Source organism: Geospiza fortis, unplaced genomic scaffold (assembly GCF_000277835.1).
Source record: "Geospiza fortis unplaced genomic scaffold, GeoFor_1.0 scaffold84, whole genome shotgun sequence".
Taxonomy (NCBI): Eukaryota; Metazoa; Chordata; class Aves; order Passeriformes; family Thraupidae; genus Geospiza; species Geospiza fortis.
In genome coordinates this window covers 483,254-496,604 of record NW_005054363.1, presented here as the reverse complement: position 1 = coordinate 496,604, position 13,351 = coordinate 483,254, and the positions used below count along the sequence as shown (strand labels likewise).

Here is a 13,351-nt window from a genome sequence, read left to right as displayed (position 1 = left end):
GAGGGAAACAGATTCAGGGAACAGAAAAACAAAACAGAACAAAACAAAATAAACCACAGGTTATACCAAACAGGCAACCACAGAGAAGATAACGAGTCTTTATAAGCAGTTGATTTTAAATGAAAACTTTAGATCATGCTCTACAGAAGGAGGCATTAAAACTATGTAATTTTTGACAATTTTTAAAATTTACTGATCTTCAGGTGTACTTGCTAGATGCCTGGACTAAGATTGTCACTTTTTGGCACTTTGTAACAGAGGGATAAGGAAAGATTTCTCTGAGCTGTTCAAATGTATACTTTAGGAGGAGATGAATTGTGCTTTAGAAATATGTGATCTCAAATAAGTTACCTAAACCCGTGCTTAGATAACTGAACTAAGGCCTTTATTTCTCTCTGTTAACAGTCAAAATGATAGTCATCTGGACTCAAATCAAGGTAGCTGGTTCTAAGTGTCTGCACTATGGAATTCTACACTGAATCAGAAAAGTCCTCATTTTTGCTGCTGTTACAGCCAGTATAAGGTGGAATACAGTTATTGAAATGTAGGCAGAGCAAGTCAATTTAGCACCTCTGAGATATTCCATTTAACTTCCAACCAGGTCTCCTGCAACCTCACTTTCACCTTTGGACATCTTGGAGAGCACAGGCATCTCAAAGAGCATTAGATGACTATATTTATGCAGCTGAATTTCACAGGGTGCAACCTGCAGAGAACAGCTGGGGCTCAGTTCTGTTGTCCCACTTGGATGCCTCATAGTGAACATCCTCTAGGGTGTTCTATCCAGACTTCAAATGCCAATCCAGGGGAGCATAAGCATCTCAAATTACTGTTCTATCTGCCAGCTCAGTTAGATGACTTAAATACTCCAAGGCATTTCAGTCTTGTCTGTCTACATGTGCATATTCCAACTGAGTCTTTTATTTCCCAGTCTTTGAGAGATGTCTGTGACAGATAGGGTGAATCACTCTCCAAAGATATGTGTCTCTCTCCACTGACTTCTGAAAGAGCCTGACTTTTGGGCCCAGTGTGAAGATGTCATTGAATTGTCTGAGCATAAATGTCTTGAATTGCTTGAGCTTCTGTAGTATATTCAAGCCAGCTCCCCTCTGCTGCCCCAGAAGTGTGCTGGTCTCCTTGAGTCCCTTGCTGGTCCCATATTTCAGATACTCTAGGATATCTCAGATGGTGCTTTTCATCCATGCTGAGACAAGTCTCCCAAGCTCTACATAGCTTCCTAAATACATCAGATGCTTTAAAACCACATATATCACAGCTTTTGGGGGATATTTCGATTTTTCCACATTTCTTATAATTAATTTTGATCTATTTCTTATTTATTAAGACTTACTTGTTACAGCTATGACAATAACACAGAGAAATCACTTTGCCTCCTTTTGAAATGGAATATCTGAGTTAATAGCATGAGCTCAGGCAAGGATGAAGGAACAATTTTTCAGGTGGGCTGAGTACCTGGTGGTTTCAGTGTAGGCTTCTTATGAGGGCTGCTTTTTGCAACCTACCTGATAAAATATGTCCAACTGAATTAAGCTTATAAGTGGGGATATGAGCGTGAGTAAAACAGAATTTAGTTCAGATATGCTGCATGTTTGTATAACATTGAGATGCAGAGGAAATATTTTCTAAACTTGGTTTTTTATGCTGTCAAAGACAGATGAAAGCAGAATGGTTTGTCACTTCTTTTGAGGTTTTTGTAACTGTATGTTTGGACTTTATGTTGACAGTTTAAAGTCAAGTGGTCTGACAGTGTTTCATGAATACACACTCCAGAACAGACTTCTAAAAGCATTAAAGTAACACTGAAGTCTTCTGAATCACAAGAAAAGACTTGTTTCTTATACCTATAACAATCAAAACGGTCTTTAAGTGTTTGAAAATACCAACAAAATACTAATATTGCAGTGTATTTATATGAAGTAAGCAACAGAAAATGATCAGTGTGTAGAGAAGAAAACTGCTGTGCATGTTACACCCTGTTAACAATGCAAGGATTAGGAGTATCCAAATGAAGCTGGTCCTCCAAGCTCTGGCTGCAGTTAATGAAGAGAGATACATCATTCAGGGAATGATTCAGTGCATGGAAAGCTGAGATTCCAACACAGGTTAAATGGGGTTTCTGTGAGGCAGGAGTGTAGCATTTATATCCTTCTGGATAAAATTACCCAAGATGGTGTGAGATGCAGGCAGTGACCTTTCCTGAGAGCTGCTAAGGGATTACAGCTCTGAAATAAGGCCGTCTGCTCTAATCCACATAAACTACCTTTCCTAGCTCCACTGAGATCACCAGCCATCTCTGAACTGAGAGATGGTTGGTCCCAGCCCAGAAGGAGACAACACATTCATCACTGCCATTTGAAGATGGATTTGATACCAACACTCATCATTAACAGACCATAAATAGTAATTATTTTAGATACCATCAGCAAGAACAGGAAATAGGAATTTGATTTGAACATTTTTTAAATGAACAGCAGAAATGTTAAACTCCTTGTTTTTTTCCTGAAATAATGCATGAACAAGACTAGTTAAATCATATGGAGATAAATTCCCCTTTCAAAGTCTAGAAGTCATAAAGAATTTTCTGTATTGGCAACTTTCATTAGTTTCAGCCTTTAAAGGCTGTCAGCATAGGACACATTTCTGCTGTATTCAGTGTGCTGTTCATTATTTTGCAAGTTAGTATTTTAAAAAGGATATTAATGTGTTTAGAAGTATCCTTCTTATGTCAATATGTAATGCATCTTCAACCTTCCTTTTTCATTACGAAAATGCTTGAACTGTTCTTAGATCATCAGACTAATCCAAGCTGAACTGTGCTTCCAGCCTCTTCCTTTTAATGCTCTTCCTCTCATTTCAGCTGTTTGCAACCTTTAGATTTGACAAAGCATGATAGAAACCTAAAGGCTTTGGTGACCTTTCACTTCACCTTGACTAATTCTACATTAAGATCCAGGCCTCTGCTCTGAGCAGTGCAGAAGGACTGGTTCTCTGAATCTAAAGTGAAAGGGTAAAATTAAGATCCCATCAAATATAGATTGAGTATTGCTAGTCAGATTTTTAGCCTGAGCTGTGCACTGCACTATGATCCTGCTGTGGTTGGATCTACAATGGATGTAAGCATCTTCTCTCCTTCTCCTTTTAGGATAACCAGGCTACAATATTTCCAGAAGTTCAGAGAACTAACAAATGTTGCTTTTTGCTGCAGGGTAATCCCAAGTCTTGACTAGAAATGGCATGTTATTTTCCTATTGGGTTGCCATGAAAATTGACAGTATAGAGTACATAGAGTACAACATAGACAGAAGTGATTGGAAAGACTTGGAACTGTGAAAAACTACTGTGACATCCCATGAATTTGATGAATGATGGCATCAAGAAGATACCTGGGTCCTCATCTGCATTGTTATATTTGGGTCCTTTCTTTGGCAAGACAGAGCAGTGCTCTGCAAGTGTGCAGCAATTAGCTAAGGACATGTGATATAGCCTTTGTTAAATCAGAAGCTCTTCAGTTTTGCTCATCGGTTTTACCTACAGATGATTGCTGGGATGGTACTAACAGCTGTACTAATTATCCCTCTATAAATCTATAGATTTATAAATAGCAAGAACATTGAAGTCTGAAATGTGAATCCGATGATTGGTAGTAAAGAAAATAATCTTATGTTGAAGTATTGTTTTCCCAAAATGATTGAGTAAGTAAAACAAGATTAATGATCACTGAAGTTTTAGCTGATTAAAGTCAATTCTTGAGATGGATGGAAATAAAGCAGTGATAATTTTATAATTTAGTAAAGAAGTGAAACAAATTGAGGTGCCTTTGGAAGGGTGTAAGTTAAAGAACTAGATGATAAAAATGGCCTTAATACATTACTTTTTTTATAAGATAAAAAAATATAAAATACTGATGTAGATCACTTTTGATACATAATTTATACTGCAAAGTACCTGCAAAGGCTTATGTGGTTTCTGGCCTGTAGGAAAGAATTTATTCTCTTCTAACAAGTCTAATACATAAAAACTGAGCCATATTGCTCTCCTACAATGAAATTCTATACTGTTTCCAGTGGAGAAAAAAAGCTTTACTGAATGCTGGAACAGCTGGCAAAGAAACTATAAAGAGTGATCATAAAATTATTAAATCAGGAGATGAACACCTTCTAGTGTATAGCCAAGCCTTTTGTACTAATCTGAAAATGGAATATATTTTGCCTTACCAGCCTATCCAAACTTGTGCCAGCAGCAGTTGTAGGTCTCTCCTCTGGGATATATGGTCTAAACCGGGTATTGAAGTTTTCAGGGACGGAACGGGAAGATCTCAGGGCAGGTGCTGGTTTAGGTTGGCCACATCCTTGGAAAACCTGAAGAAAGACATTCTTGGTTATATGTTGGTTAAATGAGAATCATAAAAAAAGGAAAGCAGGTATTTTGTAGCCTCTTTATTCTTTTTTTTTTGTATACTCAAAACAAGACTTGATTGACATTTTTATACTACTGAATTGAGGGCTTGGCCTGCATTAAAACTCAGGTTAATAATTTAGCATTATTAATCACTTGGTGAAGGTATGGAAACATATAGGGAACTTAAAACCCCCTTAATTTAAGAAGGTGATTATTATGAGAAATTAACGTCTGAAAGCATCTTAATTACTGTCTTCCCAGGAAGAGAAATAAACAAAAGGATATCCTTTGTGGCAGGACATAGTTGATAGCTGTTTTCAGTTTTGTTAAAATGCAGTATTTACCCAGAATCACAGGTCATCCATAATCCCTACCGACAGCTCTTTGTACCTTGCAATCTTATTTGTAGTCTTAGAGAAAAGGTCAATGATGAAATAGTTTTGTAACTTGGATAACTTTCTTATTCCCTCCCAATCTCTCCCTAGAAGGGTGAGGCAAACTGAGTGGGCAACAGTGATGATTATTTTCTGCTAGTGTGTTTGTTTTCTGGGTATAGAAAGTGTTCGCAGTTATGAAATTTTTCATATACTTCCATCTGGAAAAAAGTTTCAATGTTGTGTATCTGGTAGGTACTAAAGGACACAGAAGGCTACTGGATATCAAGCATATTTCCCAGAGGCGTTTTCACACAAGCTGCACATCTGAAAAAAGGAGAAAATCCACTGAGTTAAAATTTTCAAGTGCTCTCATGAACTAGAATCCTAGTGTTTGCCTTCACATCAATTTTTTCAGTTTTAGAGTCATCCTTCTGGTTTTGTGACTGTTTCAACATTTTGCCTCCATTCAAAAGAAAAAGAATTAAATGTCAGAATTTCTCATAAGTTATATTATACAATGCCATACACAGACTGTTTGAATGAGCTTTGTGGGGGTGAAAACTGTGCAAATGCTGTGTTTTGGTTGTAGGACCAAATTACTCCTTTTTGTGTGGCTATGTTGGTTTCTGTGGCCAGGTTTTATTAGTGGGGGGACTCCAGGGATGGTTTCTGTGAGAAACTCCAGAAACTTCCCCCATGTCTGGCAGAGTCAATGGCAGCTGGCTCCAGGACAGCTCTGCTGGCCAAGGTTGGGCCAGTCAGAAATGACAGTAAAGCCTCTGTGATAACATTGTTAAGAAGGAAAAAAAGTCATTGTGCAGATGAAATTGTGGCCAGGGAAGAGCAGGGTGAGAGCATGTGAGAGGAACAGCCCTGCAGACGCCAAGGTCAGTGCAGAAGGAGGGGCAGGAGGTGCTGCAGGTGCCAGAGCTGAGATTCCCCTGCAGCCCATGGTGCAGCCAGCCCATGGTGAGGCAGCCGCGTCCCTGCAGCCCATGGAGGGCCCTGGGGACACAGAGATCCACCCCCAGCCCATGGAGGACACCCACACCAGGGCAGGTGGGTGCCTGGGAGGAGGCTGTGACCCCGTGGGAGGCCTGTGCTGGGGCAGGGTCCTGCAGACCTGGGGACAGAGGAGCCCACTCTGGAGCAGGTTTGCTAGCAGGACTTGTGAGCCTGTGAAGGGACCCACATGGAGCAGGCTGTGCCTGAAGGACTGCACCCCGTGGAAGAGCGACCCCAGTCGATGGTGCAACTTCTGTTTCTATCAGGATACATTAAGCTGGCTCTCAGTTCGGTTTCCTGATGTTAATTTAGAGGCCCCAAGTGATTCAAAGCTTGCTCAAAGAAGCTGATTAATACTAAATATATGTCCAGTCATCAGGTCTGCTTTGGCTTAAAGTCCAGCAAGTCAGCTGTTGTGTGGCCATTGGGATTTTTAATTTATGAGTGGAATACTGTTTGGTCTGGTTTGAGAATATCTGTTTTAAGAGTTTCAAGCCTCCCTAGTCCTGAGGGCTATTGGACAGTAAATTAATTTAATCAACCAAGAAAAAAGATTTTAGCTTGTAAAGCTCTAAATCTTTCATCAGGAAAGAATCTTATTTTTCTTCTATGAAGAAAATTCAACTAAGATTAATATTCAAGATTTGTATGTGATGGTGTATGACAATTTAAAGAGTGAAATCTATACGTTAAGAGCATGAATTATACTTACAAGAGTTTACTTAAGTTTCTTTCAGCACTGAAAACATAATTGTTTATTTAGATATCTCTAAAATCCCATTTACTCAATTAAGCAACTGGGTATTTGCCTCCAAAGCAAGTGACAATTATAGAAAACATAAAACCAGATTCTCAGGAGAAAGGAAAGTGAGGGAATGTCTCCTTAAAAGTCCCAGTGTGTGATTGTTAAGCTACTTGTATGGCCATGTGGTGCAACTGCAAGTCTACATAATTTATATAACATCTTTCTTATGATGTACTGAAAAAAACCCAGCAGAGACTTTGTGGCATTTATCTTCATAGAAATAGTTTCAGCAAGTGGTTTTATACAAACAAATTTACATACAGTCAGACAATAATAGAGATGGAAACTAGACAGTAATATTTACATGACAGAAAAAGAAATAACTTGCTTTTTAAACGACCTAACAGAAATGCAGTAAGGATACAATATTCAGTAACTGAATTTTGAATGCAAAAGAGACATTTTAAAATTTGCATCCTGGTATTGACAGAACGCAAAATGTAAAGATGATAACTGATATTAACAAATGCTTCCTAAGAAGAAGCACATGAAATACATTCTTTACAATGCTACTGAGAGGTATTGAACAATTTCTGGGAATATATTCAAGTGTTTCATTACACATGCTGTGAATTGCTAGCATAAACTCACTCTCTAAAAAATTGGTGCAGTCCATTTAATCTGAATTTAGAGAATAGATTCCATTCGGAATTCAGAAAGCTAACTTTAGTTGTCATCATGTATGCGTCTATATTTAAGCTATGCATCTAAGATAGGGGAGATCAAAAGCTTTCTTCTGTTTCTCTCTCATCAGCATCTGCAGTTGTTTAGGATGTTCTGGGATATCTGAGACACCTGTTAAGATTTTATAACACGAAACCATTCCCCGCAGAACTGCTGTTAAAGCTCAAATGGACCAAATCTCTATGGTCAGGGATATTAACCAAGCCGTGAGAACAAGTCAACAGAGCCAGTGAAGAATTACATCTCTTGAGCTGACTAAATGGAAGTACCTACATCAGGACTAGGATGTAGATACTGTAGAAAAAAGAGCCCTTTTCCCAGGAGAATTTGAGGTTTTGAATTTTTGCAGAAGACAAATTTTGTTCTCTGTGAAACCTTGGGTCATTCTGTTATTTAGCCGTGTGCTAGTGCTCAGTGTTTCCAGTTGAGTGTCTCTGTATGATTCTGCTCCATTGACTCTTCAAATAGAATAGCATTGATTTTTTTACCTGAAATGCCATTATATATTTTCCTGCACAGAGCTCTGGAAAGAACACAGATAAATGAAGAGGTTTTCTTAGTATGAAACTTGTGGACTATTTTAAGAAGAACTTTGGATGTAGTTCTTTGAAGATATCCTCCTTATAAATAATGCATAGGTAGTCTGCTATGTCATGGAGCTCATTCATCCATTTAGCTGAAGTAATTGCTGAGAAGGAACATATATTTATAGGTTAAAATGGCACATCCATCAACTCAGATAAAAGCAGATTTAAGACTTACTAAGGAGAAACTCAGTTATGGGATAGACTATATGAAAGTGGAAAAATATTGTCATGGCAGCCAAATTACTCTTCCAGCAGTCTAACATACTTGTATAGGACTAGACTGTTGCAGAAAATAGTTCAGTATGTTGTGTTTTGAGCAGCAATGGAGACATGATTATGTTGATGCAACCAGATTAGGAAATTTCTCCATTGTGAAAAAAATTGGATGCTATAACATCTTTTGTGCTGTATTTTGAGTTGTCCTCCACTTGTGAATGAGCAATCTCTGCAGGTATCAACTAGTAAACATTCATGTTTTTAAACTGGAGCAGATGTAGCATTTACTTTTTGACTTGAAGCAGGAGCGGAAGGTGTTGGTACTGACAGCCTTGTGGGAAGATTGTGAAGGCTCTCAAAACATGCTTGTTTTATATGACTACCTGAATTACGTCAAGGAGAATGACAATGACAATAAGAATAAGGTAAATGTATGGTATGACTAAGTCTTGGATATGAGCTGAACTTTGGGAAACAAAGCACAAAATGTAAAAATTTTGCCTGAGAAATAATCAACATGTTGCTGAGCACTAAATTTGGCAATATGTTGTTCAAATACCAAAAAGGTGTCACTGGAGAATTACAAACAGATTTCAATAAAGAGGACATCCTGTCTCAGCTATTATAAGCAGAAATCCAAGGTAAATCTATGGCTCCATGACTTCTGCCAGAGGCAACCTTCAGGGAACATTACTCTAATCTGGGCAGACCCAGCCTGCAAGGCCTATTCCTAAAAGGTGCTGATGTCTTGGGAAGCATCTCAGGCAGCCCAGGCTGATTGTTTTGCACTCTCTGTGCTGTGGTTTGTGGAGGGAGATCTGTAAGAATGGCTGCAGGTGTTAGATGATGAATCTATGGAAGTGGTTTTGATGATCAGCAGTCCTTGTCTTCTCTTGGAGAAGGGAAAGTTTGGGCATATTCAGAGTACATAGATCCTTCCAGCAGCCTTGGGGTGTTGACTCTCTATACCATTGCTCTTTTTTGACAAGCATCTCCAGTTGTCACAGTGGTCAGGAATGGGATTTTCCCTGAGGCAAAATAAGGACCTTGTGTGGCTGTCATTAAGGGACGTGGCAGGTGTGCAAGGTGAGCAGCCAAGAAGCCTAGAGATTTGTGGTCAGACTTCCTGGACAGCCCGTGCTGAATATAAACTGCCGAGAAATACCACGAAAACAGAGAAAGATTGCAGCCTCAGCATGAATTGGAGGACTTTAGTGTAACACTAGCACATGTTTAATGTGAACTGTGCTAGAAGAATTGACTGTAATCATCATACAAACAAGAAAAATTAATGGCCTAGGAACAGAGATGCTCCATTTTATGCAGTGAGAGATACTGGAATGTGTCTGAGTCTGAATGTCCTTGGTCAGCAGGACAAAGATAGAAGAGGTACATGTGGTATCTCTTTAATTCTCTGTCTCACTATTGACGTGCAGCTATCAAAAGAGGAAGACAGAGGGTTTGTGTCTTCTAAGGAAATGAAAGACAAGGAGTGAACTCATGCAATAAGCCTTGACTTTCTGCACTGATTAATTGTTAAGTCATTGGCTGTTTTTTGGGCTTTTGGAATAGGGCAATTTTATATAACTATATGAAACAGGAGCGCTGGATTTTGGATTAAATAAATGGGTCTTCTGCCTACAAAGAGGGTGAAGTAAGTGAGAGCTCCTTGAGGAAGAAATCTTTTGTTCTCATATTTTCCACTCCTTTTAAAAGAAAAGACAACATTATATAACATGGCAGAATAATCTACTGAATACAGCATAGACTCTTCTCCCAGACTCAGCCAGGTTTTTAGATAGAAAAGGCTGCATGTCAGTGGTGAAAAACAATCTATGTGTATGTGGGTGTTGCAGGCATAACATTATTAGTGCATCATAATTTTTCCACTGTAAAAAGTCACTGACTGACTTGGGAAAAAATAGCTATGATTCCTAGTCACCACATTTTTCAGTAGGTACAGTCGAATAAAAAGTACAAAATTGTCGGAAGAATGAGAAAATAGAAAAGATCATGATTCCAACACCCTGCTTTCTGAGTGGCATCTCAGATTAATTGATGAGAGTGGCTTTTCTCCCACATTAGGTCTGCAGTAGCATTCCATGCACCTCACTACATCTGGTGAGGTGTCTGTCATTTCCCCTGAAGCTCTAAGTGGTCAATTTGTATAAGGGGGAAAAATTAGATGACAGAAGATGGATCAAAGTCTGCTTGTATAGCATCTTTGCAAGTCTGACCTGGCGCAGAAGAGGACAGCACTATACCCAAAGCCTTTGCCTTTTTATAAAAGGGTAAAGCATTTCCATGTTACATGAAAAAAGACGGCTGTAACCTAGGAGATCAAGGAAATCACATTTCACAAGAATAATGGTCTACAGAGAACACACAAAGGTCCCTCAAGGATAGACAGCTCTGTTATCTATGAAAATATAATGAAATAAATTTTGCTGATATAATTTCTTTTCTGTTCTACAAGATTAAAAAAAATTATCTAAGGTTTCTCTTAGAGGAAAAACTATTGCATTGCAAATGACATTGCTATTAATCTTTATAGCAAATAAAATATTTGTGAGGGACAGGAGAAACAATCCGCTCTGCTATGAACAAATAGTGAGATGAGCTCATGCCAAAACATCATTGGACTCTGGCAGGGGATGCAGCTTTTCAGCTAATGGAAAAACTGTGAAAACCAAACAGTAAAAAGTAAAAAGGAAAAAGTCAAAAGTAAAAAGGAAAACAAAATACACATGGGCCTGGGGTGAGTTTTAAGTGAAAATATTTTTTGTTTCTTTTTTGAGGTAAGAGCTGAGTTTGCTGAAGCTGGCCTTTAATTCCCAAAATTTTTGAGAGAATTTGGCTGTTAAACACCTTGATGACTGGTGCCAGAATAAAGTCTCATCCTGCAGGATGTAGACTGCTTTTAAAATCCAAGGAACTTCATGTAGGTTGAAAGCAAAAGGCATATTGAAGGAAACTCTTAGCAACCTGCAGCAATGGGGCCATAAAAAGCATCTAATTTTGGGTTGACAGGAAGAATGTAAACCTCAGGCTCCTGCTTTTTGTTACCACTTTTTTTTCCCCAGCTACAGCAGCTTCCTTCCAAGCAATGGAAAATCACTGACTTAGATGGCAGTCTGGCCAGCACCTGACTGACTGGCTGACTGACTGACTGACTGACTGACTGACTGACTGACTGACTGCTGGGAGTTAAATGGGAGATAGAAGCTCCTAATGCAGATAGCTTGGCGACCTGTTGACTTTAGAATTTCAGCCACGGTGCACCAATGAATATTAAGGCAAAGCCATTAATTGTTGACTATTGGCTCAACAGCACCTGCTACTGAATTTGAAGGATCTTATTAACAGGGGGTTCGGAGGTGGTGGTGACCTGTGTGTACTCACACACATTAAAAATGGAAAGGAGGCAGCCAGTATCATTAGCTCTGTTTATCTTTGTGTCAGAATCCAGACAAAACTCTATCAAACTGAGGTCTGGTAATCAGAGACCAGCCAATGTAGTATTTCCCTAGAGTGGCTATTAAAGGAGGTCAAATGGAACATTTTGTGTATTCACCTCAAACACATTGTGCTCAGTCTGACCTGGATAAATCAAAATGTGTTTGGAAGTTAATATGGAGAATCACAGATGAGACATGAGTGGAAGTTATCAAGTATACTCTGCAGGATAATGCTTACAGAGTTACCACTGGTTTTCAGAACACCCTATTTTCCTTAAATCTCTTACTATGAGAGTTATTACTTTGAAGTTTAATAAATGGTAGCTTTCTCCCACTTCCTTTTGAAAAATTCAAGCTTGTTTAACTAGTTTAACAAGGAATTTAAAGCCAGTCTGGTGAACTTTTGAACAAGCAAAAGTAATTTCTGGTGGTCTGGACAATCTTTCTTAAAGTCTAGACAGAAAAATTGGTGGAGATGTTTTTCCCCCCACTTGTGACATTCAATAACAGAGAAGGCACGACTGACACAGTACCTTTGCTGACACCTGCATGCTGTTCTCTTGCATGTTCATGATGGCTTCAGAAATCTTGACATCAATAGGATCCATGACTGATTCAATGTTGAATGGTCCCTCTAATCTCTCCGCTACCAGAAGCATAGCATCTGTTAAAACACAAAGCAGCCATTCCCTTAAAGAAGGGATACCTTTGGGGTCCTCAGGCAGACCAGCCCTGCCGGCTGTAGGTGTGGATACTGAGCACTCCTCAGCAGGAGTCTGGGGGGATGTGGGGCAGCAGCACTGTGAAGCCTGCAGGGCAGCTTCCCAGACGTCAAAAATATTTCCCCTACTGCTGCCACCACAGAAAGAGGAATAAAGACTTTAAAAGTTAGATTAATATTAATTGCGATAGCATTATCAAGCTTGGGGTAAAATTATTTTACACAGCTTCTTGAAGCAGCCAGTGCTTTGGAGTGTACTTATGTAATCTCCTTCTCAAGAAAAAGCAGGATGATAGAAATGAATCCTTGGGGTATGTTCTTAGAATTTGTGTGAGATGATGAAAATTTTGATATGATCTATAGGGGTGTTACAATTAAAGCAGCTGTTCTTTCTGACCTTAATGATCTCATTTTCTTGCAATATGAACAGCAGATGAATATTGGATTTCTGCCATAGTATATAGGTATAAGCTGTGTTTGCCTTGCTACATTTTCAAAACATGGCTGTAAGTTGTATGTAGAAACATATATTGTTTGTATGTTTTGTATTAAAACAAAAAAGTTTGCTTAACTTCTGTTAGATCCCCTCTGCAAAATAATTAAATCTTTTGATGTTCATTAACAAGTGAAAAACAAGCAATTGAACAGAAATTCGTGGCAATAAAAAAGGTTTTGCCATGAATCAGATATATTTGTCTATACACAGACACAAATTTATCATAATTTTTGTGGCAATAGCCATGTGATAAACTGGATTTACAGTATATCCTTTGAACAGCATATGAGCAGGATCCTTGTCTCCTATGTTAGATTTAAAGTTTTCAGCAACTAATTAGCTTTAAGCAGCTGATGCTTGTAACCTTAACACAATAAACAAAAATCTTCACATGCTCTCTTCTTTATATGCCAGACTTAAGCTCCAGAAAGTACCAAGCAGACTTCCTTCTGAAACAGACCCATGCCTGCTTTGCTGTTTTAAGCACCAGTCCCACGGCAGCTGTGTGGAGAAGGCATGGAGCTCCCCATAGATCTGACTGCAGTGCTTGTTAGCTTTACACTTGGCTGCAAGTCACAGAGGT

General features: G+C 38.8%; 1 protein-coding gene across 1 annotated transcript in view; it reads right to left on the bottom strand.

The window, feature by feature from the left end:
- The window catches only part of GPC6 (glypican 6), a 503,396-nt gene that overhangs the window by 59,336 nt on the left and 430,709 nt on the right, over window positions 1-13,351 (bottom strand). Inside the window, exons 5-6 of the mRNA XM_005424127.2 lie at window positions 12,085-12,215; window positions 4,236-4,379 (exon numbers count right to left, since the gene is read on the bottom strand). Coding sequence (XP_005424184.1) covers window positions 4,236-4,379; window positions 12,085-12,215 — 275 coding nt within the window. The remainder of the gene's footprint in view (window positions 1-4,235; window positions 4,380-12,084; window positions 12,216-13,351) is intronic.